Here is a 25495-nt window from a genome sequence, read left to right as displayed (position 1 = left end):
GTGCCGAAGCCACACCGCGTGTTGGCGCCCTCGGTGCTGCATCGCGACATAGTTGGTGGGGTTGACGATGCTCTTCAGGTAGTCCTTGAGCTTCGGGAGCGACCCCACCTGATGGTGCACGGGAGGGTTGTTCGCTTCGGCGCTCCACATGTCGGGCCAGGCCATGCCAGGACACCGTGATGGTCGGGCACACCTGCACTCGAGACTGACCTCGTTGATGCACGTCCGCAACCCGCTGGGCAGCGTCGTGTAGAGGCCGCAAGCTCCCTAACGTCCTCTTGTGTGCGCCATCTAACTATGTTCTTTGTTTTCTCGATGACCGATTCATCTGTTACAATTCTACTTCTACAGCTTACCCCACTTAGCCCACTTAATCTGTCTAACCTTTCCGGGCTGCTCTCTCACGCCCACCAAGTTGTATTGGGATGAAGTGGGCAGAGGTGGGACACGAGCAATCCCACCTGCAGCCTAAGATTTGCTCTTCTAAATGGTGGTACAAGCACATGTACTGAAATTAAAAACATGAAGTAGTCGAGTCACCTTTGCAATGTCGATTAAGCCTTCTTGGAAGAAGATACGAACCATTTTGATTCCTTGTTTATAGGAAGTCGTTAATTCTTAAAAGCTCCAGGTCCATGCTTTTTAACTCTCCTTGCATAAAAAACTGGTTCCAATTCCCCATACAGAAAGATCACATCCAAAGAATTTGATACACGCTAATAACATTTACCATTCTACTTGTTTTTCTCAAACACGTCCCCAAATGTGTGTCATTTTGTTTAAAAGAACACCAAGATGGTGTAAGAGTTTACAAAGGTAAACCTGGCAAAAGGAAAGAACAAAAATAGGCTAGCAAAAACCTAAAACACCAAGAAACGAAATCGAACAAAGAGCCAAAACCTTTACAACTACCATCCTATTGTTGCAGGTCAGGAGGCCAAGCATGCATTAACGGTCTCTTCTACCTTTCACATACCATTAGTGTTTTTTCTTTTCTTTATATTGAGCACATGAAAAAACTCACAACCTTGCTTTACGTGGTTGAACTAGACATCCATACCTAATCAGCAATCAAAGCTGGTTGACTGCTGCGTGTGTATTTCCATCAAACACTCATTGAATGTTTGAGGATCCCAGGTTGCCACCCGCAACATCCTAGGTTTCAACACCACTTGCCGGCCGACGTCTAGGTTTGGGATGAATGGGCAAAAAAGAACACATATGTGGGCAAAAAAAAGATTGTATTGAGACTAGGGTTGAACAACAGGAGAATATCACCGAGTTGTGACTCCAGCTTGGAACTACAAGCGATGTGCTATCAGCAGCTGGGACCCCACAACAGCATGACCATCCACTCGTCCTAGCTAGGCTGGTTGCCCAACGGGACGAGGGCGCCAATGCCCGACGACAACCCATCTGATCACCCCTCACGATCTATTATCAACTTGGACACTGACCACATGCGTGGGATACCATTCGAGTCCTTCGTGCTGAACAATATGGTCATGGTTACGAGGCCTACACTTTGGCACCCACCTCGTTGATCGCAAGCATCAACCCGTCCTGCTTCAGCTATGATGTCATCATGCACCCTTTCCCCAAACCATTTATTGTACGTGGCCTCGAAAACTACTCCAGCGAGTCCAAGCCGGATCATTGGCTTAGGGATTACCTCACAACTGTTGACATGGCCGACGAGATATGGGAAACGCACTTCGCTACGCCCCTATGCCTCATGGGATCAACGAGAACATGGTCGAACGGTCTTTCCCCCAACACAATCCAAGATTGGGTTTGCTTCGAGGAGACCTTCATCAACAACTTGAAAGGAACATATCAATGATCATGCATCACATATAACCTCCACAATTGCATCCAGGAGGAAAATGAGACAGGGCATCAATACGTCGTGCGGTGAATAAGAAAAATTTGATAACTGGCGCCTTCGACTAGCAAGCAATATTGACGGGGTACATGAGTCGTAACTCCGTCACAAAACTGGAAGGAAAGTGGAGCTGGTGACATCACAACCATGGCACGACTCATGAAGGTTGCTAACGATACCCAATGGGCAAGGAAAGCATGCATGCTGGCTGGTGGGCCATCCCTAAGCTAACGCACTCGGTTCCCCTAATGTGGAGGGTAGCTGAAAATGCAACCTCAATCAAAAGCAAAGGGCGGTGAGGCAGGCTTTGACCTAGTTGCTGCAGCCGATGTAGCAGGATCTGACAATGTAGGCGGTGGCGGCAACAAATAAGAAGGCAAGTGGGAGCCAAGGGCTAAGTGCCCCGCTCGAACCTACGAGGAAATTATAAATAGCCCTTGGAGCTACCACAACCACGACAAGTACAAGGCCGCACTAACAAAGATTGCATCCTGAATGACTGGCTCGCCAAAGAGAAGGCAGCCAAACCTTCCTTGATACCGATGGTGATGACGAGCGTCTTCCTCATGGTGGAGCCGATGTCGAAGGTCGCGACGGACGTGGTAGGGGCGACAAAGCTCCCTACGTTTTTCCCCATGAGGTTTGCCAAATGAACATGATAATCCATGGCATTGAGTCAAAGCGAGCCCAAAAGCTTGTGATAAAGGAAGTCTATGCACTGGTACCCGGCGTGCCACAATACTTGGACCAGTCTAATGCTGCGATCTCCTTCGACCAGCCTGATCACCTAAGCTACATCCTTATCCAGCCAAATCCGCCCTTGTGCTTGATCCGATCATGGGGCAGCTGGTTGACCAAGGCGCTAATGGACGCGGTAGTGGAATGAACATACTCTACAAAACAATGAAAATGATGAAGATCCCTCTTTCTCGTCTTAGACCGTCTTCGATGTACTTCGACGTACTAACATTGTATGATTCTAGGGAAGAAGGCACAACCACCGGGCCAGATTTCTTTGGAGGTCATCTTTTGTACCATCGAGAACTTTTAGCAAGAAACCGTTTGCTTCAAAGTTGTCCCTTTCAAGGGTGGCTATCACGCTCTCCTAGGATGGCATGCGTATGCGAAGTTCATGGCAATCATCTGCTACACGTACATGAAGCTTAAAATGCTCGCCCCAATGGGGTAATCACGATTTGTGGAGACGCCAAGACCGCACATGAAGCCGAGGTTGCCAATCTTGATACCAAGGCGACGACGGAGCCAGACAACAACTCTTTGGCCAAGAAGCCAAGATCTAGCACGGTATCTCATCCATGATGAGATGAGCAAGCCAATGGACTTAGAGGCTTGCTCCTGAGTCAAGGCAGCAACTCTTCTGAGTCCATTGGCTTGCTCCCGTCATCATGGTGTCGACCTATGAAGTGCATGGATCAGGGCCCATGCTCCCCCTTGGGAAGCGGCTTCGACGAGGATTGTGACGAGTCCGTTGCCATCTTTGTCGGTTTCCCCTTGGCCACCAAGGCCATTGTCTCAGGCTTGCCCCGTCGCCTTTGCAATGAGGAGCCGACGGTTGTTGGATTGGAACCTTAAGTCTTTGTCGGTTTCCCCTTGGCCACCAAGTCCGAGGCATACTGACATAGGAATATTCTTCCTTTTAGGATTGAAGGGTATCCTGTCAAGATTTTGCCATGCGGTCAGTATTGGTCTAGGAGTCCTTGTTAGTCTATGTTTACTTTCCTTGCACCTTAAGTCTTGTGTAATATATATATGCCCCTTGGGTCTTCAATAAAGATAAATTGCTTTCCAAACATGGTATTAGAGCCTAGGTTTAGGTCTCCGGATGCTGCAACTCGTGCTTGCGATCCACTATATTTTTTTTCCTCGATCGGTTTGTTCTTCTGTAGGTCGATCTCGCCGTTCCAATTTGGCGGGCCGCTGCTACTCCATGACACCACCACCCCCGTGATCCTCCCAGCGCATGGGCACGTGATTGCTCGCCCATTTGCTTCGGCGTGGACAGCCATTCTTGTTGCTATGTGGTGCTGCTCCTGCTGCTACATGGTGCTCCTACTGGCCGCCGCTGCCTCTGCTCCACACGTGCTGCTTGCTGCTGCATGCTAGCTTGTCGTGGCGTGTGCTGCTTAGCTCCCGATTGCATGCTTTGCTCCCGTACATCCATCTGCGTGCTATTGTTCCTGCCGCCATGATATTATTTTTTCTCTTTCGCTGCCATCATCCCTAGTCTAATGTGTGTTTTCTAGTTTTCTTTGTTTTCCGCTATGTCTGTTAGGAAGTATTTATTAGTCTAGAAGTCCTTATTAGTCTATGTTTACTTTCCTTGCACCTCAAGCCATGTGTAACATATATATGCCCCTTGGGCCTTCCATAAAGATAAGTTGCTTTCCTAACATGGTATTAGAGCTTAGATTATTTTTTTTCGGGCGCCGCAACTCGCCCTCCTGATCCAATCTTCTATTGCGCCACTTTCTCTCGCTGGCCGCTGTCTCCTCCTCAAACCTCGGTGCTGGATATCTCGCGCCTGTGCTCTGCCCGCCAGGTCAATGCCCCTCTGGTCTCCGGCTTCACGAATCAGCTTCACTGGGCTGTCTCGTCGGCGTCCCTGCTCTCCGCTCGGGCCAACGTTGCTGCGCACGAAGGCTGCTGCTCCATCGATCCAGATGGATATGGGCGACACCTGCATCGACGCTGCTGCTCCCGGATCGCCACTATGGCTGCTGCAACGTCTCCTCACAGCCCCGGGTGGCCGCTAGAAGTCAACCACCCTGCAGCAGATCCAATTTCGCGCCGCCACCAACTTCCTCTCGGCCGGACGCTCCCTCCCCTCGCGATGCCGCCATCGTCCTCTGGCCGTCTCGCGCTGCTCTCCCTCCCCCTTCACGCGCCCTGCCCAGTTCCTTCCTGGTCAACGCTCTCTCCTGGTCATGAGATTGGGCCGCCCCAGTCAAGGCTGCCTCTAGATCGGGCTGATTCTGCACCCTCCAGAGCCAGATACCGGGTCGGCTCGGTCAACGCCGTCATGCTGGATCTCATCGCCCTGAAGATTGCCGCCGCCCCAGTCAACGTCGCTCCCGTGCCCGCCCGTGCAGGTCTCCCGTGCAAGCCTGCGCTCCCGCCGGCTGCTCTCCAAGTCTGCCGTCGGGACGATCGGCCCTCCCGCGAAGACCGACCGTCGCCGCCGAGTGATGACCAACGATTCATCAGCCGCTGCTCTCTGAACATGTGTTCCCATGTGCAGCTGCTTCTCACTCGCGTGCGTCAGCTCGTGCAGCCGTACATGCGTGTTGCTCTCCTGCTGCTTTTGCTACCGATTTCCATGTGCGTGGCTGCTGCTATCTCCTGCTACGCTGGCTGCTGCTGCATGCTTGTCTGCACTAGCTGCTAGCCTGCTACGTGGTGCATGCTACCTGTTGCTAGCTGCTTACTTGCTGCTACTACTAGCTACTTCCTGCTGCTACTACTCTGCTGTTTTGGCCTCTCAGTCATTTTCCGCTGCGTCCACCAAATCCGTTGATATTTTGTGTTTTCACATGCCATGCGAGTTCACCATACCTTAGTCCGTCAGCCTTTTTTTTCCGGTCCCGATCCTTTCTATACAACTTTTGTGGCCTACTTGCCCTTGTTGTTTTCTATAGGATTTTCTGGACTCCTTTTGCATTGTCGATCTACGTCCATCGTGCCTTATCCGCCGAGCTTCTTTCGTCGACGGTTGTTGTGGGCTATGATTTTCTGCGCAATGCTTTATTCTCTTGATGTGCCATCTTCTTTTGACAACCCATCTTCTCTTGATACTTATCTTGTATCTTCAAGTGATGCGGTGTCTACCTCTAATGTGCCATCTCTTCGTTATCTCCTTCGGCGACTCGACAAGTTTTGAAGACTCTTCATGCTACGACGACACTCTCAAGACGCGGATTTGGATTATCATTTTTTTTTGTATTACACTTCTTCAAATGCAATGCTATTGCATACGCTTTGCATTTGAGGGGGGGGGGAGGGTGTTAGGAAGTATTAGTATTAGTCTAGGAGTCCTTATTAGTCTATGTTTACTTTCCTTGCACCTCAAGTCATGTGTAATATATATATGCCCCTTGGGCCTTCAATAAAGATAAGTTGCTTTCCTAACAATGTTCACCAAATCCGTTGATATTTTGTGTTTCTCACGTCATGCGAGTCCACCATACCTTTGTCCGTCTGCCTTTCTTTGGTCCCGATCCTTTCTATACAATTTTTGGGGCCTACTTGCCCTTGTTGTTTTCTATAGGATTTTTTGAACTCCTTTTGTATTGTCGATCTACGCCCATCGTGCCTTAACTGCCGAGCTTCTTTCGCCTTCGGTTGTCGTGGACTATGATTTTCTACGCAATGCTTTATTCTCTTGATGTGCCATCTTCTTTTGACAACCCATCTTCTCTTGATACTTATGTTGTATCTTCAAGTGATGCGGTGTCTTCCTCTGATGTGTCATCTCTTCATTATCCCCTTTGGCTTGACTCGACAGGTTTTGAAGACTCTTCATGCTACGACGACACTCTCAAGACGCGGATTTGGATTATCATTTTTTTAATATTACACTTCTTCAAATGCAATGCTATTGCATATGCTTTGCATTTGAGGGTGGGTGGGTTGGTGGGTGTTAGGAAGTATTAGTACTGGTCTAGGAGTCCTTGTTAGTCTATGTTTACTTTCCTTGCATCTCAACTCTTGTGTAATATATATATGCCCCTTGGGCCTTCAATAAAGATAAGTTGCTTTCCTAACAAAGTACAACTTCAACCTGGACGTAGCTGAACTCATGACAAGCTAGGGGGCTACTGAGGGTAAAGGTATTGGGGGTATTCGACCTGCGAGGAAGCCGGCTCACTAGACCCGTTTCGGTGCCCAGTGGACCAAGCGTGGCCCCGACCCATTACCCCGCATCATCTTGCATGTGGTCCTTCCAGAAGACCATCAACTTGGCGTACAAGGCGAGGAATCGTAGTTTGAGCCACACTCTAGGTCGGTAGTAATCGACTATGATTCATGTAACCCTAGGCCTCGTCCTCCTTTATAAGGCGATGTTTGATGGTAGTTCTAGATACCTTACAATCTTCAACCCTAGCTTCGGTAGAATCAACTTCAACTCCATCATAGCTCCCTCATACAAGGCGGCCCATCAATCAAATCCAAGCAGACTTAGGGTATTACCTCAACCATGAGGGCTCGAACCTGGGTAAACGCATAGTGTGTGATCCCTTCTGGTGCTTTTGGTCACGCACATCACCCTACAGAGACTACTGCTGGTTTCCAACATCGAGCACAGCTTGGACGATGCAAAGGGGGGCTCCAGGAGGGATTGGCAAGGGAGGTCCATAGTGCCGGTGAGGGGAAGCCATGTGGGTGCTGGCGTAGGCAGTATGATCCTTTTATTTATTGCTTTGGTTAGAGTTATGTGTGACACCTGGCCACACCTAGCAGGTGTGACCTGGCATGCCAGCAGGCAACACAAGAGGTAGCGTGTGTGGGGGCATGAGGGTTATAAAGCAGCCGCTTGTGGCAGCGAGAGAGGCGGGCGTTGTATGAGACTTTCTGAACCATTCTAAGATTCCTTTGCAGTCCCACCTACTTCTCCTCAAAGTCTCGTCCCTCTCCTCTCTACCCCTCACCCCTGATCTGATCCTTTCCCCTTTCCCTCTGGGTGTTACAGTTGGTATTCAGAGCCAAATCTTGCTGAATTTTTCCCCCGTCTTGGTGAGCAGATCGGTAACATCCACCTTGTCGGTGCGAGCCACTCCGGTCGGCTCGCTCGAAATCCGTCGCGGGGTTTGATCTCTCCCAGTCAACGACAACAGCGTCCCAGAAACCTTCGACGGCGACGCGACAAATCCCGGCGGCGATGGATGAAGGCAACGGCAACATCACCAAGCTGCTGGAGTCGCTCATCACCAAGGTAGACGAGCAGAAATTGCTTCACGACAAGCAGATCGAGATCCAAGCCGCCTTCAACAACCAGTTCTCCCAGGAGCTCCGCAGCCTTGCCAAGCAGATCGATCTGACGCGGGCGGACGTCGATGCGACGCGCAAGATGGTTGAGCGATCCTTGTCCACCGCGGGATCGGTCACCACCATGGTCCACCAAGCCCTGGAGCCGCAACCACCACCACCGTCACCCCACCTCCACGCAGCCCTCCGGTTCCGGCTCGTCCGGCAGGACCGCAGGTCCGGTTGGGGGACAACCGTTCACCCCTAATTCCGATTGCTGACAGTGTTCTACACCAATAGGGAGCACCACAAGCCACCCAAGCATGATTTCCCAAGGTTCGAAGGCACCGCCTTGTAATTGTGGATTGATCGCCGCCTGGCCTATTTTGAGCTCTAGGCATTACGGGGCGGCGATTGGTCACCGCCTGGCCCCGTAATTGTGGATTGATCGCCACATAATTGGGTGGCCACCGCGGCTCTGTACATCGACGGCCAGGCCGCGCACTGGCTCCAGGCATTTCGTCAGACACATCGCGGCATCACGTGGGGTAAGTTCACGGCCTCCCTGCTGGAAGAATTCGGCGCCAACGAGTACGAGCTGGTGATGCACAAGTTGCAGCTTCGCCAAACCGGCACTGTCTTCGACTACCACGCCGCGTTTGACGAGCAGATGTACCATCTTCTTGCCCTCGACCCCACCATCAACACCAAGTTCTTCGTCACACAGTTTCTCTTGGGGCTCAAGGATGAACTCCGCGCCGCGGTGCGTCTCCAAGCACCATCCAGCATCATGCGCGCCTCTGTGCTGGCCCGCATCCTGGAGGAGGAGCTGGGCACGACGCGGGCGAAACCTCGCATGCCCCCACCAGGAAGACCTCCAACGGCGGCCCGACACAGGTTCCACGAGCCATCGCGCCAATTCGCACACAAGGGGATGAGTAAGCGCGCGAGCGGCAGCTGCGCGACTTTTGGCGCTCCAACAACTTGTGTTTCAAGTGGGGCGATCGTTACTCGCGGGAACACAAGTGTGCCCAACCCGCCGAGTTGCTCACCATCCGCGTGGGTGAGCACGGCGAGTTCCTCTCCGACGACGCCATACATGTGATGGAGCTGCTGGATGATCCTGGCCCGGGCGCTCCTTCTCCGGCATGTCCCGCGGATGCATCGGAGTGTTGTCTCCTATCCTTGCATGCATTGGACGACACCGATTCGTCCACCACCATCCGCCTTCGTGCATCGGTGGGCAATCAGGTGATGCTGCTCCCGCTCGACTTTGGCAGCACCCACAACTTCGTCAACAGATCCTTTGTTGAGCGGATTGGCGCCAAGACAGAGGACATCGCGCCGGTGGATGTGCAGGTGGTAAATGGAGATCGACTCACTTGCAACCGCATGGTGCTTGAGCTCAAATGGTGGATGCAGGGGCACACCTTCTCCGCACCGATGCGCGAGTTGGAGATTGGAGCGTACGACGACATTCTGGGGATGGACTGGCTAGCCCAACACAGCCCCATGATTTGCCACTGGCAAAGACAAATGGGTCAAGTTCCAGCACATCGATGAGGTGGTCACCCTCCGCGGCATGCAAACGACAGAAACCCTGACGCTCAAGCCCACAACACCGGAGGAGCTCTGCAAGATGATCGCGGGCAACGACGTTTGGGCCATGGCCCTGGTGGACATTGGTGGCCGGTCCCCTCCCCCGACACGTAAGGGCGTCAGCAGTACTCCTCTCACCGACCTGCTCGATGAATTCGCCGACATCTTTGCGACGCCGTGCGGCCTTCCTCCCCATCGCCACTATGACCACGCGGTCACTCTGGTGGAGGGCGCGGTACCTGCCAACACACGACCGTACCACTACTCGCCCCTCCAGAAGGACGAGATTGAGGTCGAGGAGATGTTGGATGCCGGGGTGATCACACATAGCGTCAGCCCCTACGCCGTGCCGGTGCTGCTCGTTAAGAAGGACGGGACGTGGCGCTTCTGCGTCAACTACCGTTGCCTAAACGACGCCACCATCAAGATCAAGTTTCCCCTGCCCATCGTCGACGAACTCCTGGACAAACTGGCTGGCGCAACGGTGTTCTTTAAATTGGACCTCCGTGCGGGGTACCACCAGATACGCATGCGCGAAGAAGATGAAGCCAAGACCGCATTCAAGACGCACCACGACCACTTCCAGTTCCAGGTCATGCCATTCGGCCTCACCAACGCGCCGGCGACGTTCCAATGTCTCATGAACGCCATATTCAGTAAGCATGTGTGCAGGTTCGTTATCATTTTTCTGGATGACATTCTCGTGTTCAGTGAAACAATGGAGGAACACCTCAAGCATCTGCGCATCGTCTTCGAGCTCATTCGAGCGCACCAGTTGTTCGTCAAGGAGTTGAAGTGCAGTTTCGCTTGCGACCACATCGTCTACCTCGGACATGTGATCTCCAAGGAGGGCGTGGCCACGAACAAGGAGAAGATGCAGGCCATGGAGCAATGGCTGACGTCGACCAACGCCACCGGGCCCCGCGGATTCCTTGGCCTGACAGGCCATTACATGAAGTTCGTACCTCGCTACGGCATCATTGCCAAGCCCCTCACGCAGCTGCTCACGAAGAAAGGCTTCGCGTGAAACGAGCAAGCATAGGCTGCGTTCGATATGCTCAAGACGGCGATGACGACCACTCCAGTGCTGGCTTTGCCCAACTTCGACAAGCCCTTCGCCATCGAAACGGATGCCGGTGACACTGGCGTGGGCGCGGTGCTGGTCCAGGACGGCCACCCCGTCGCCTTCTTCAGCAAGGCTTTGGGCGTCTGCAATCAGCAGTTGTCGACGTACGAGGAATTCCTCGCCGTGATGATGGCGATCGACAGATGGCGCCCATATCTGCAGTGTGCGCCCTTCGGCATCCTCACCGGCCACAAGTCGCTCTGCAACTTGGGTGAGCAACACCTGGAGACCGAGTTGCAGTGCAAGGCCATGGCGAAGCTCGTCGGCCTTCAATTCAAGTTCCAGTACAAGCGCGGTCTAGACAACGGCGCCGTAGAAGCGCTCTCTTGAGTGGGCAAGCAGCTGGATCTCGCCGCCCTGTCGACCTGCCAGCCCGCATGGATCCAGGAAGTGGTCAACTCCTACTCCATGGACGCCGACGCGCAGGATTGCCTGCAGAAGCTTGCCATCACCAGCCCCGACGCCGATGGTTATGAGCTGCACCGGGGCGTCATATGCCGCGGCGGACGCATCTGGATCGACGCCAACACCACGCTCCGCACCAAGCTCATTGCCGCGATGCACAACAACGCGGTTGGCGCCTGGGCGGGCATTCTGGCTCCACGACGACCTATCAGCGAGTGCGCAAGCACTTCGATTGGCGTGGGCTGAAGTGGGACGTTGAGGAGTTCGTGCAGCAGTGCTTGACCTGTCAGCAGATCAAGCACGAACACTCCAAGCCGACAGGGATTGCCGGTTCCAACAGCTCCATGGGAGGACCTGACAATGGACTTCATGGAGGGATTGCCGGTTCCCGAGGGCTTCGACACGATCATGGTGGTCGTGGATCGCTTCACCAAGTTAGCCCACTTCACCCCTCTTCGCCACCCATTTCAAGCGGCATAGGTGGCACGCGCGTTCTGGGACAATGTTGTCAAGCTTCACGGCATCCCCTCCATCATCGTCTCCGACCGTGGCAAGGTCTTCACCAGCAGCCTCGGGCGCGAGTTGCTCGCCGGTGCGGGCACAAAACTGCTCTACTCCACGGCGTACCACCCGCAGACCGATGGCCAGAGCAAGCGCGTCAACCAGTGCATGGAGATGTGTCTCCGTTGCATCATGGTGGCGTCGATGGCTGCTCACGTGAAATTCTGGTACAACTCCACATTCCATTCGTCCCTGAACTGCACTCCCTTCAAGGCATTTTACGGCAAGGAAGCAAATCTGGGGGTGATGGGAACATGGACGACATGGACTGGGCGGCGCACACCGCGCAGATTCGGGCACAGCTGGAGTGCGCGCAGCGGCGGTTCAAGAAGCAAGCTGATCGCAATCGCACCGAGCGTCACTTCGACGTGGGGAAGCAGGTTCTCCTGAAGCTGCAGCCGTATGTTCAGCAGTCCGTCGTCAGTCGCCCCTCCACCAAGCTCTCATTCAAGTTCTTCGGGCCATACACTGTGTTGGAGAAGATCGGGCCCTTGGCGTACAAGCTGGACCTGCCAGCCACAAGCCGGATGCACCCCGTCTTCCACGTCTCCCAGCTGAAGCCGTTCATGCCTGACTACACTCCAGTCTTCGCCGAGCTGCCAAGCGTTCTGGACCTGTCCACATCGATGATGGAACCAACACTGATCCTGGAGCAGCGCATGACCAAGCGGGGCAACGTCGCGATTGCACAGCTCAAGGTTCAATGGGGCGCGGGCACACATCCGGCCACGACCTGGGAGGACTATGAGGTGCTTCGATAACGCTTTCCACCGGCGACCCTCTGGGACCAAGAAGACCACAGTGCCCAAGATGACGAACATGCTTAAGGAGGGGAGAATGTCACACCTGGCCACACCTGGCAGGTGTGACCTGGCATGCGAGCAGGCAGCACAGGAGTTAGCGTGTGTGGGCGTGAGGGTTATAAAGCAGCCGCTTGTGGCAGCGAGAGAGGCGTGGGTTGTATGAGACTTTCTGAACCTATCTAAGATTCCTCTGCAATCCCACCTACTTTTCCTCAAAGTCTCGTCTCTCTCCTCTCTGCCCCTCACCCCCCGATCTGATCCTTTCCCCTTTCCCACTGGGTGTTACATTATGACAACAAGAACAAACACATCAAAATATGAGAGTGCAAAACTGTCTCTTCTGATGTCTATGTTAGCTACAGTTGGTGGACTGAGAAAAAAATTCTGAAGTATTACTAAATCTTCCAATCTTATTAAAGTGCACTAAATTTCTAAAGAAAATATGGGTAGCCTTCATTTGAGTGTTTGTTTTTGGTTTTGAGCTCCAGTGATCCGTTTATTTTGTTTTTTTAAGTGTCTTTATTTACTATGAATCTGCAAAATTTCATGGAAAGATCTTCGTGGGCTGCATGGTAAGGCCAGTGATTTATAGTAGTAAACGATGGCACTACTCTTTGCCATCAGAGATTGCCATGTTTTTTGTGGCTCGCAAATGAAGGCACTTTTCCATGATAATTGGCATATTCGCATTGTGTACCACAAATCTATATGTACAATATTTTTTTTGGAGTTTTTCAAAATTTAGCCGTGCACTTTTGACCTTTTCAAAATTAAAGGATCATTGGACCTGGTCAATGACTGCAATCTGTATAAATGTTAGGATTTGTAGAACCATGGAGCCTGTGCTCCAGTCTTGGATGCTTCACATTTCAGAATGGACAGCTCTGGGTTATGTGCAAATCTGTGAGATTAAGAGGTGGTTTTACTTGGCAAAGGTGTGGTACTGTAGCATGGGGTATGGCTTTTATAATTCCCAAACCAAGCAAAGCCCAGTCCTTGGGGCTATGATCGGTTATATAAAGTTTGGGGCTTGTGTCCATGGACTGTTTTGATTATGATGTTCAACTCTGACCTGTTGCAGCTGGTTTCCTCCCATTGGGATTAACAGATAATTGTGCATAAGCTTAGGAGGAATGGTTTAGTAATGTTTCCTGGCATGGATCTTGAATATAAATCTGAGGGTAGAGAGGGGTGCAGCCTGTGCCGTGGTTTTGTCAAACTTTATTCTAGTGGTGGGTATGTTTTAGGTCGAAACTTGCTGTTACCTTTGAACAGGCTTTGGTCTATGTTATTATGTTTAATCTCGAAGTTTGAAAATATTGTCTGCTTCATTCAGGATGTCCTCACAAAACAAACAAACAAACAAACAAAAGACTCAGGATCTTCTTAGTTTCCAGCTCCATAAGGGAGAGGGGAGGGCTAGGATGGTGAGACACTTTACGGCCACATAAATGACAGTAACCTAGTAGTGCAGGGGAGAGGGGAAATTCATATGTGAAGCTGTCAATGACTATGATCTTTTATATGTTACCTGTTTAAATTTGACCAATCACTGGTGCTCGGGATATTTTAGGTCAAAACTTGCTGTTACTTTTGAACAGGCTTTCATCTATGTAGATCTGCAAAACCTTCAAGTTCTAAATATTTCACTTTTACATTTTTGTTGGCAGCTCCGTGGTGTTTCAACCTTTATGCAAGAGATGCTTGAAACAGCATCCATTTTGAAAGGTGCATCTGAGAAATCTCTCATAATTATCGATGAGTTGGGACGCGGGACTTCCACATATGATGGATTTGGTTTGTCTCGCAACCCTTTCTTGATTTTTGTCTTCCCACTTCTTTTTATCATGTTTGGACCTAAGACGGATCAGACGGCATATCCAGTTTCTTAATCTCTGTTTCCTAATACAATTTTGCAATATTAACTTTAAAATCTTATTTAATGCAACTTGCTTTGAACTAAATATTTTGTTTTACATATATTTCCCACCACAGTTCTGCAAATATTAACTTCTAAAATGATATTTACTGCAACTTGATTTGAACTAAGCATTCTACATGAGGATTGTTCATTCTACTGGCGTTTCATCTTATACTCTGTAATTGGTTACATGTGTTTGGACCAAAATTCCATGCCTTAAATTTAGCATATACTACTACTACTGCAGTATGCCAAAATTGTAGGCAACTGGAAGATTTAACTTTATTTAATGTAACTTGAAGATCTAACTCATATTTTGGATTGTTACATTCTACTACCATCAGGTCTTGCATGGGCTATCTGTGAGCATCTTGTGGAAGTGACTAGGGCGCCTACATTGTTTGCAACTCATTTTCATGAATTAACTGCATTAGCAAATAAAAATGGTGATCAGCACCAACATGTTCCAGATTTGGGAATTGCAAATTATCACGTGGGTGCACATATAGACCCATCAAGTCGGAAGTTGACTATGCTTTATAAGGTACCTTGCGATGTGAAATTCTGAAACACATTCTGAAATCCTTTTAATGGCTTATTGTGTTGTCTATAATTGTCTGTCTAATTGTAGTTTCTTCTAGAATCGCTTGATAGCTGTAAATGAGTTTCAGTATTTTAGATGCTTGATGCCATTAATTGCTTGAATTTCTGTCATATTGTTTTCCAAGGGAATTAGATAACTACCCGTGCGTTGCAATGGAGGCACAAATATTTTGTACGCAACCATCGTGATTTACTAGTCATTTTATTGTTAATGTGATTACGTACCAAAAATGGCAATTGAACCAGTACTTATTGACTTGCCAAAGAAAACATGATTTTAGTTGTAAGCCAATAAGATGTGGACCAGCTGAGGCGAGCCTCAAGGAAAACCGGTGCGAAATATTGATAAAACCAGTAACGGAGGTGGGGTTAGGATGGAGGGCGAAAGAAAGGATGGACGACAAAACCTTACACATTTTTTTTGTAGGAGATTCTTTGTCTCAGATAACTGAGCAGGAAAAGGGAGAAAAGTTACGTTACCATTCTTGCATCTCTAATAGGCAACTTGATAATTTCCTGTCTTTGCTCCTCTCTAGGTCTTCATCATGATAATGTCCCTATTTTCTAATGGTAGTTGTGCCTGAAAGGTGGATAATGAGTCTTTTCTCATATATTTGAACTTGAACAAGCTTCTTGTCCTCTATGAAAACGAAGAGAATATCTCAAGACCTGCCAAAATTATTAGGAGTTACATCCCATGCTCTTGTCTTTTTATTTGTATTCGCAAGTCGTAAATTTCTTCAAATAATACAAATTGATCCTTGTTGTAGATGAAGCCCTATTAAATTCAGTACTTCCTCCAATCCAAAATAATTGTTGCAGCTCTAGTACAACTTTTGTTTTGAAAGAAAGGGGTTCCCCCTGCCCCATTTTATTAAAATGAAGCAGACATCATCCAGATTACAGCTCCCACAACTACCAGCACCTAAAGGAACAAAGAAATCCTCAACACAGGCATAACCACAAGGAAATATCCTCGGAAATGGGCTAGCTCAAACTACATCGCCACATAACAAGTTCAAAACTAAGCATTCTTTCGCGCTGGACCAAAGCAACAGACTAAGTTTTTATTATTACAGACCAGGAAAGATCGATCAGATTAAATCCACGCTATCCGCAATAGCTCTCCCCGGTGCTTGTCCAGCAGCAGAATGAATCGCTTCAGTTCGTCCATTTGTGCAGTGTCGCAGAGTACCAACCATTGCTGCAAAATCCCTCTTAGTTTGGCAAGACCGCAGCCCAGACCTCTCCATGTGCGTCCCTAGAAACAAAACTCATTCCTTAATCTCGAGATACTCTACAAGGAGGCAACAATCACCAGATTAAGCACAAATTTCTTTTTGTTCAATTTCCATAAGGAAGAGATATCATTAAAGCATAGTATTCTATGAATTTTAAAAAATTCAGATATGATTGACCAAATGGTATCAGCATTTATACAATCAAAGAAGAGGTGTTGCACAGATTCAGCTTCGTTGCAAAATAAGCAGATAATATCTGTTACACTATATGTGGATTGCCTAGCCCTTTCCATCAGTTCGGACTTTTGGTTGCGTTGGCTAGTGCATGAAGCTTAACATGGTATCGGAGTTAAGGTCTTGAGTTCAAGTCCTGGCTTTTGCAATTTATTAAAAAATGCTGGTAGCCCCCCTTTGTGTCCACGTAGAGGCCTCTTGAGTCATACATGAGCTTCGCGCGCCGTCGCTTTCTTCCGGTTGCACGTGTTGACTTGTCTTCCCCGTCGCACGTGAGAGGGGGTGTTACACTAAATGTGGATTGCCTAGCCCTTTCCATCAGTTCGGACTTTTGGTTGCGTTGGCTAGTGCATGAAGCTTAACAATATCATCCATTGTTTTCCTCTTAGCTACATTATCTCTAGTTAGGATCTTGTTGTAAATGCTCAACCACAAAAACACATGAATATTTTGAGGGCATAACGTTTTCCATAATGTTTCTCCAAAAGGAGAAATCACTCCACCAAAGTTAATACATTTGTAAAATGATTTTACTGAATAAATGCCATTAGACTCAAGGAGCCAAACAGGTGTATCAGGAGAATTTGACAGGGGGTAATTTTTAATGCGATCAATAAGATTTTCCCAGCTAGTCATAACTAGGCCATCAACACATCTTCTAAAGGACAATCTAAGATTAGTTCCATCCCAGACCTGGGACACAGAACAATCTTGTTGGTTACAAATATCAAACAACTCCCAAAACCTGGCTTTGAGGGAACATTCCCCAGCCCAAGTGTCATGCCAAAAACTGATATTAACACCATTACCAATCTTTCAGTAGTAAAAGTTTCTGGCAGCTTGCAATGCCCAAGATACACTCTTCCAAAAGGGAGAACCTATCTGTTGTCTGGACCAGAATATATTTGGGCTATAAACATTATACTTATAAGCAATTAATTTCTTCCAATCACTATTGTCATTGTTAAAGAATCTCTTCCCCCAAGAGACTAAAAAAGCCATGTTATATTCCCTCACATTGGGTATCCCCAAACCTCCAAATTCTTTTTTCCTGGACACCAAACCCCAATGGGCTAAATGGTATTTATGTTGGTCTCCCATATTACCCCACAGAAAGTGAGCCATTTGGGAATTAATAGCATTAATAGCCCATTTGGTAAATTTCATCACTGCCATCAGATAAGCTGGAATGTTCACAATGCAAGCACACAGCAGAATAATCTTGCCTTTATAGGTCAAGTATCTACCCAACCAGCCAGAAATGCTCTTAATAATTCTATCAATTAATGGCTGCAGGCCTTCCCTTCTTAATTTGTCATAATGTAGAGGCACTCCTAAATATTTGATTGGAAAAGAGCCTAGGTTACAGCAGAATATCTGGGCAAAGAAGTTAGCTCTCTCTTCATCTACATTGATAGTGATGAGGTCACTCTTATGAAAATTAATTTTCATATCCGAGAGACTTTCAAAGCAGGATAGAATCCACTTGAAATTCTTTGCCTTTTCATATGAGTCCTCTAAAAAGAGGAGAGTGTCATCCGCATATTGAAGGCTAATTATCCCACCTGGGATACCATTTGTTAGCAGCCCCGAAATCAGACCATGTCTAGAGGCTTTAGTTAGCATTTTAGAGAAAACATCCGCAACTAAGTTGAAGAGAAGTGGGGAAATAGGGTCTCCCTGCTTAAGGCCTTTCCCACCTACAAAGTAGGGACCAATAGTGTCATTGATTCGTACACCGAAAGTGCCTTGAAACAGCAGACATTTGATCCAGGAAATGTACCTGGGGCCAAAACCCCTGGACTCCAGCATCTCAAAAAGAAAATCCCAACTAACTCGGTCATATGCTTTTTCATAGTCAAGTTTGAGCACAAGCCATGGAGTGTTAGATTTCTTCACCTCATGTATCACTTCATGGGCTAACACCACACTCTCAAGTATATATCTCCCTTTGATAAACACAGTTTGATTCGGGGAGATTAATCTATTACTAATAGGAGACAGCCTATTAGTAAGTGCCTTTGAATTTTTTTAACCACACAGTTACTAAGGCTGATAGGTCTAAATTTCTTCATAGTTTTGGCATCAGGTTCTTTCGGAATTAAAATGATCAAAGCAAAGTTAAGCCTATGTAACTCTAATTTACCTTCCTCAAAGTCTCTAACCATAGCCATAAAATCTGACTTGATCAGGTCCCAGAAGGTCTGGTAAAAAAGAAAAGAAAGGCCATCAGGCCTAGGGGCACCATTGGCATATGAACCAAAAATAACCTCTTTAATTTTCTCCTCCGATAGATTTTTTTGGAGATTCTCATTCTCACTCTCAATAATTAATTCATCCTCCTGCCAAAAGGCAGGCCCAAGATGAATATTATGTCTCTCTTCACGGCCAAACAATCCTTTGTAGAAGGATGTCGCCACATCTAACATATCCTTAGTAGTGTATACAGGGCCATGATCCCCAATTAACTCAGATAGATGGTTCTTACGGTGTCTATGATCAACTAAAGCATGAAAATAAGCATTATTCTTATCACCATCCTTAATTCTACGATCTCTAGATCTCTGCCACAAGGCAGTCTCTTCTTTTCTCATCATACTTTCTAACTCAATCTTGATATCTGTCTTCCTCCGTAACACGGTCAGTTTCTGCAAATATATCTAATATGTCAAATTCCTGAACCAGGTCCCTCTTTTCTTCTTGATGGCTGCTTCAATATCCGCATTCCAACCTTTAATTTTCTTCCTGAGGCGTTTAGATTTAGCAGTCCAAACGTCGATGGCCTCTCCACCCAAAACTGGGGTATTCCACACAGTCTCCACTACCTTTTTAAAATCAGGATGCTCTAACCACCATTTCTCAAATCTAAACATCTTCGGAGAAGTAACTCTCCGAGCCATAGTATCAAGCAAGAGGGGGTTATGGTCACTGCCAATCCTGGGGAGAGCCCTCAGCACCGACAATGGAAATAAGGCATCCCAAGAAGGGGAAACAAACACTCTATCAATGGTGGCGAATATGGGGTTTTCCTGATTATTGCACCAAGCATATTTCCTATTGGCAATATTAATCTCCATCAAATCCCACTTATTAATCCAATCATTAAAAAGGAAAGTAACAAAGTGATTCACATTACCACTACTCTTATCAGAGTCTGACCTAATAAGATTAAAGTCACCACCCAAAAGAATGGGATAAGAGGCATTACTCATCACCTCATGTAACTCCGCAATAAACTCCATCTTATGTTCACTGTAAGACGTACCATAGGTCGCAACAAATTGCCAGACAGATTTCTCAATCTTGTTCCTAACCGTAGCAGTCACACAAAACTTTCTATTGACAAAGCCAATAACCTCATATATATCACTATTCATGCCCACAAGGACACCACCAGCTGTTCTCTGGGCAGACAGTTGATGCCAAGTATAACTATTATTACCAGCAATAGTACTCAATGTATTATTATCAATATTCTCTTTCTTGGTTTCAAAGAAACCCACAAAGTCCACTGAATTTACTCTAAGGAACTCCCGGAGGCGTTGAATTTTACCAGGTTGACCAAGCCCTCTAATATTCCAAAAGGCTCCTATCATGAAATTTTAAAAGGGTGGGATAGGCTACAAAGCCTTCTAGACTGTCTCAGGTTTGGGCAGAAACCATCTAGATCATCAACGCCATCTGATCTAGTGGTATCATCCTCCTTAACCAAGGGAGAACCCCTTTCCTTATTATGTGCAGAGGTGTATAGATTGTCAGGTAGCACAGTTTCAGGATTAGCATCAGCAAATTTCAGACATCTAAGACTCTCTAAGGACGAAATCCGAATAATATCATTTTGCTCCTCACAATTATTACCCATACATAAATCAATATTAGACACCTGGTCAGCAAGCAGATTTGCATCAATAGTAACAAATGATTTACCTTGGAAGGAAGCAGGAATCTCCAGGTTCTTCTTTTGCAAGTATGCAATAGCTTTCTCCATGATTTTAGTGTTGCCATGTTGCCTTGTAGTAGGTCTAGTAGAGAGCACAGCCCCCCACTTCTTCTCAAGAACTGAATCCCCTTTTAACTTCTTTTCCATCTCTGTCATTTCCAATGATTCCATCGAAGATCTTTTAGCAGATCCAATGTTTGTAGCTAATTTTTCAGGAAGGCAAACCATCTCTGGCAGGATAACTTCATCTTCTCCATCAGAATCACCCATTTCAAACTTCCTGAGCTGGGCAGAGCAATATTCCATATGTGAGCAAATATCCATATCCTCTTGAATTATCACTTCATCAGATTCAGGGGGGGTCTTCCACATGTGCAGAGGGAGTTTTGATCTCAACTTTCTCAATAAATTGTTCATGTACCTCATCACTTAGGATCATGGGATGAAATTGAGTTGCAGAAACACAAGTTCCTCCTACTTTGCTTCCAGAACCAGAAGGTTCACCGTTGGAAAAGTTTGCCTTATCCAGTTCATCAATAGGTTCATCAGCCTCTCCCTCCATATAATCTTTATCTTGGTCAAGATCCTCCTCCAGCTTGTCATCATCTCCAATATCCAGATCATGATCATCATCATCTCTCTCAGATCCCTCTCCAATTTGAGTAAACCCCTCAACTGTAAAATACAGAATGTATAGCTTCTTCTTCATCTCCACCAGCCTCTCATAAGGAATTCTAGTAGGATCTCTACATGCTACTTTGATTCTAATTTTTCCATAAAAGCTCTTGAATATACCATTCCAGTCTACATCCACCTGAATACCAAAACATGAAGCTATCTGAGCAAAAACTTTCCAAGCACACCACTTTGGGGGGATACCTTCCACCTGGATCCACACCTGAGTTAACTCTCCAAAGGGTTCTAACATTCCAGCCCAATCACAGATCTTGACAGATACTCCATCAATAGGAAGATCAAAAGCAGGGAACTCAATGAGATCTTCTACCTTCTTCCATGGTGGGAACCTTAGCAGAAATTTCTTCTCTTCCAGCTCCCTGATCTGCCATGGCCAATCTTTCCCTTTGCAGAAAATACCATTAAGTTGGATAATCAGGTCTGACGCAGAAACCTCACCTTTCAGAACTCTAAGAATAGCACAGTTTTTGTAGTTCAACCAGTTAGACTCAACAGCTACAGGGATATCAATGTGGTAGAAACCTAAACCTGTTGCTGCACTCCCAAAGTATTTTGCAGAAGGTTGAAGACGGGCCCAGGCAATGCAATTGTTCACATTGTGTGTATCAGATGAAACACTTCTTTGGCTCAACACAATTACCCACATAGTGGCCTGGCCAGCTGCAATTAAAACAGATCATCTCTTTGTACCTTGGGTCCAGAGGTTGCACAACTGGGGCTGGGGGAAGGACAGGGGCTACAACCTGCACAATATTGTTGACTGGGGCCTTAGCAACATTGCCAGCAGGTGGCTTCGGGGCTGGCATTGCCACCTTTGCAGCAGGAACAGTAGGGGGATGTGGTGGAGCTCCCTGCACCCCTTTCTTCGAGGTTGTCTCTTAGCCCGTTGCTGCCCCCGCTGATCCATGGCTTTCTTCACCGCAGCCGCAAAAGAGATACTACCAGGTCCAATCCCCTCACAACTGATTTGGAATTGGGTAGGGATGGAATCAAATCAACCAGGACGAGCCATAGGGTAGCAATCTTCAATAGAGAAGCACCCAGATCTAAATAGATCTTTCCTGATCCAGAACAGGCGGCTGCCAAGCGAGGAGTTAGGTTTTGGAGGAGGAAGATGGTCACGATTGGTCTGACGGCGGCTGGGGGAAGGAATAACCCAAAGCTGACCATAAAATTCCGCCACCTCCTCCTCACTTCTGTTATCTGGTTCTGAACACGTCTTCCTACTTCCCGCTTTCCTATTCACCATCGATCCTCTAATCAACGGTTTCGAAGTCACCTCGAACCCCAAAAGAGGCCACTCTCTATCTGAACCTCTGTCAGCATCCCTCGCAGAAGCAGGATCGTCGTCAGTATGATAGCTCACCGGATTTCGAATAGAAGTTACCGGAGCTTGGATGTTGGGTATAAGGCCAATATCCGGAACTAGATTGACACTATCAACTATCTCAGTAAACAATGGAGGAACAATCCTTGAACTACCTCCCCCAAATCTCACAAAACTTTCGTTTGCACAAGCAGAGAACGGGAATTTACTCAATGTTGATTTACATACCTTATTCAGTCTCCATGGAACCTTCCCACAATCTCCCGGCCATGGAGGAGGTTCCCCAACCCGAGATCCCACGTTACGCCCGCGGCGTGCTCCAGGTCCACGCCCACAGGCAGCACCATTCAGGGACTCCGGGGTGGGCTGACCCCGGGAGGCAGGCACTCCAGTGGGATGTTGGCGAGCTGCTCGATCGACGGCGGCTGGATGTTGAGTCTGGATGGGCTCGTCGTCTTGAATCGATGCCACCTCGCCGCTTGCATCAGATCGGCCGATTCCGCCTCCTGGATGGCCTAGAAGATGAGATCGAAGTCCATCCCTCAATCGTCGCTGGCAAAGCGGCAGCGCTCCGCGAACGTGCTGTTGCGGATAACCTTGACGCAGATCTCTGGCCAAGCGGCTCGGTTTGGGAATCTCTTCCGCACCACCCGCAGTATTTCCACCCTCGCCGCCGGTGAGTGTGAGTCGATTGCTGGCTGCATCTCCACCGGAACAAGTGGTGCCTCCGGAATCATCACTGGTGCCGCCACCTGCGACGGTGGTCGGAGGCGGCGCGCTCGCCTCCTCCATCTCGATCCCGTCATCAGCTGCGAGATGAGATGAGGGGACGAGCTGCTGAACCGCCGCGGCCTGGAGCGGTGAGGTAGGTGGATCTAGAGTCGTGCGAGCGAGAGTGTTGTGGGCGTGGTTGGTGCGGGGCAGGCTACCATTAATGGCGGATGTGGTCGGGGTTGGCGTCGCATGTTGGGTTCCCGAGCCGTCTCGGTCGCTCATTCTTCGTTTCTCAGGTGTGGCGGGGTCCGCTCTAGTACAACTTTGTACTAGTTCTAGCTGTGACAATTAATCTTGATGGAGGGTGTAATGTTGTTAGAATGGACATGGTTGTATTACCTATATATTACAGTCAAAAGAAGAGGAATTCAACATTCACATGCAGTGTGGTAAATGCATTTTTCCTTTTGCAGGTTGAGCCTGGTTCCTGCGACCAAAGTTTTGGTATCCATGTTGCGGAATTTGCTAATTTTCCAGAAGCTGTCATTGCTCTTGCGAAAAGCAAAGCTGAAGAGTTAGAAGACTTTACCAGTGCACCTAACTTGAGTGGTGAACCCAGTGACGAGGTATCTCCAACTAAAGTCTAGATATTTTTTGTCTTTTTAATATCAACAACTAAAATGCACATTCTTTTGTTCCCTTCCCGTACCTTTCATGATTGTTCTTATTAGGTCAAGGCAAAAAAAAAAAAAAAGAGGGTGCATTTCTTGTGATTAGGAATTCCTTGTGGATTGAGCAGTTGTAATGACGTATCTGAAACTAGTAGCCTCTTCCTGATTGCAGGTTGGATCGAAACGCAAGAGGGTGTTTAGCCCAGATGATGTGACGAGGGGAGCTGCTCGGGCTCGCCTTTTGTTAGAGGATTTTGCTGCATTGCCTCTAGATGAGGTGGATGGGAGCAAGGCTACGGAGATGGTAGCTAAACTGAAATCAGACTTCGAGAAAGACGCAGCCAGTAATCCCTGGCTACACCAGTTCCTCTGAATGGAATGGAAAGGAATGGATCGCTGATCCTTCTGTTACTGCGCGTCAGCTTGGGACGATCCTTTCCTTTTCTTAGTGCAAGTAAACAGAAACGATTGTCTACTAAATTCTCTACTAAATCCTTTTGTTAGTGCAAGTAAACAGAAACGATTGTCTACTAAATTCTGATTGTCTGCCACTATTTCATTTTACCTCGTTATTAGCAAGATTATTAGGGCATCTCTAACAGTGATTCATAAATTTTCTCCTGCATTCATCCATGGACAGGTGGGGACAAGTCCACATACAAGGATGCGGGAGATCGCCAGGCAATCCTAGCCGCATACATTTCAAACATCATAACTAACCGGATGAAATTTGTGTAAATATGGCTGGATTTCATCCAAACACGGCTAGAAATTCATGCAGACTAGTCTTGTTTGCAGCATCTATGGACGTGTTTGCTTTGTACTCCCTTTGTTTTAAAATAACTGTCTTAACTTTATACTAGTTCTAGTACAAATTTGTACTAAGCTTAAGACACTTGTTTTGAGATGAAGGGAGTAGTTGTGACGGTGGGTCGTGGTGGAGCAGGTGGTGTCTTTTACCTCGTCGTCGGTCTTCTCCCACACCTTGTTTGTGGCCTCGTCGAACTCCTTGTATTCGGCCTTTAGTTTCGCCTGACATGAGTGGCCAAGCCGAATCCAGGGACGGAACCATAGAATTTGAGGAGCGTCACATGCTTTGTCAGGTCCATTTTTGATGCGATTGTCATGTTCATGTAATGGGCATGGGCTGCGTCGATAGTCATGGCACAATTCATTGTCGTTACATGCTTTGTCAGGCCCATTTCTGGCGTGATTGTCATGTTCATGTAATGGGCATGGGCTGTGTCGATAGTCATGGCACAATTCATTGTCGGCACAGAGGAGGGTGGTGCGGACTCATCGTCGGCCGCGTCCTCCATTAGGATGCTGTCGTCCTCCAGTTGCTTGTTGGTCAGCCATCCAGAAGCATTGACGGCCATCTCCTTCTGGTCCGTCGTCAACCTGTCCTAGAGAACTTTGGAGTGCGAGGAAGCCATGGAGGGAGTGGTGTGGAGAGAAGGAAGAATCGAAGGCGAATGACTGTGGCTATGGCTGGGGCGGCAATTTATATAGCAATGGTGGGCGCAGAGGCATGGACGAATGGCGTCGGAGTAGTCGCCTCGGCAATCGCATGACATTAATGCGGGCGGTAGATGGATGGATGGGCGACCGTGAACGTGGAGTAGTCGACCGCATTGGGAAGCGGTGCGAGCATCGCTCTAATAGCTAGTGTGTTGCTTCAATTCCGAAGCTAGTGAGTGGTCGCAATTCCGACGATAGTGAGTGGTTGCATCCATTTTGGGCAGGCATGAATGTGACAATTATGTCCTGAAGTGATGTTGATCGTT

The 25495-nt window shown here is 48.0% G+C and overlaps 1 protein-coding gene across 1 annotated transcript in view; it reads left to right on the top strand.

The window, feature by feature from the left end:
• The window catches only part of LOC123428016 (DNA mismatch repair protein MSH2), a 30503-nt gene extending 6260 nt beyond the window's left edge, over positions 1-24243 (top strand). Inside the window, exons 10-13 of the mRNA XM_045112168.1 lie at positions 14032-14158; positions 14627-14826; positions 23511-23663; positions 23881-24243. Coding sequence (XP_044968103.1) covers positions 14032-14158; positions 14627-14826; positions 23511-23663; positions 23881-24081 — 681 coding nt within the window. The 3' untranslated portion in view covers positions 24082-24243. The remainder of the gene's footprint in view (positions 1-14031; positions 14159-14626; positions 14827-23510; positions 23664-23880) is intronic.
• Positions 24244-25495: the final 1252 nt, after the last annotated feature.

Source organism: Hordeum vulgare, chromosome 1H (assembly GCF_904849725.1).
Source record: "Hordeum vulgare subsp. vulgare chromosome 1H, MorexV3_pseudomolecules_assembly, whole genome shotgun sequence".
Taxonomy (NCBI): Eukaryota; Viridiplantae; Streptophyta; class Magnoliopsida; order Poales; family Poaceae; genus Hordeum; species Hordeum vulgare.
Note: the sequence above shows the minus strand (reverse complement) of the source record. Positions and strands in the feature narration are given on the sequence as shown.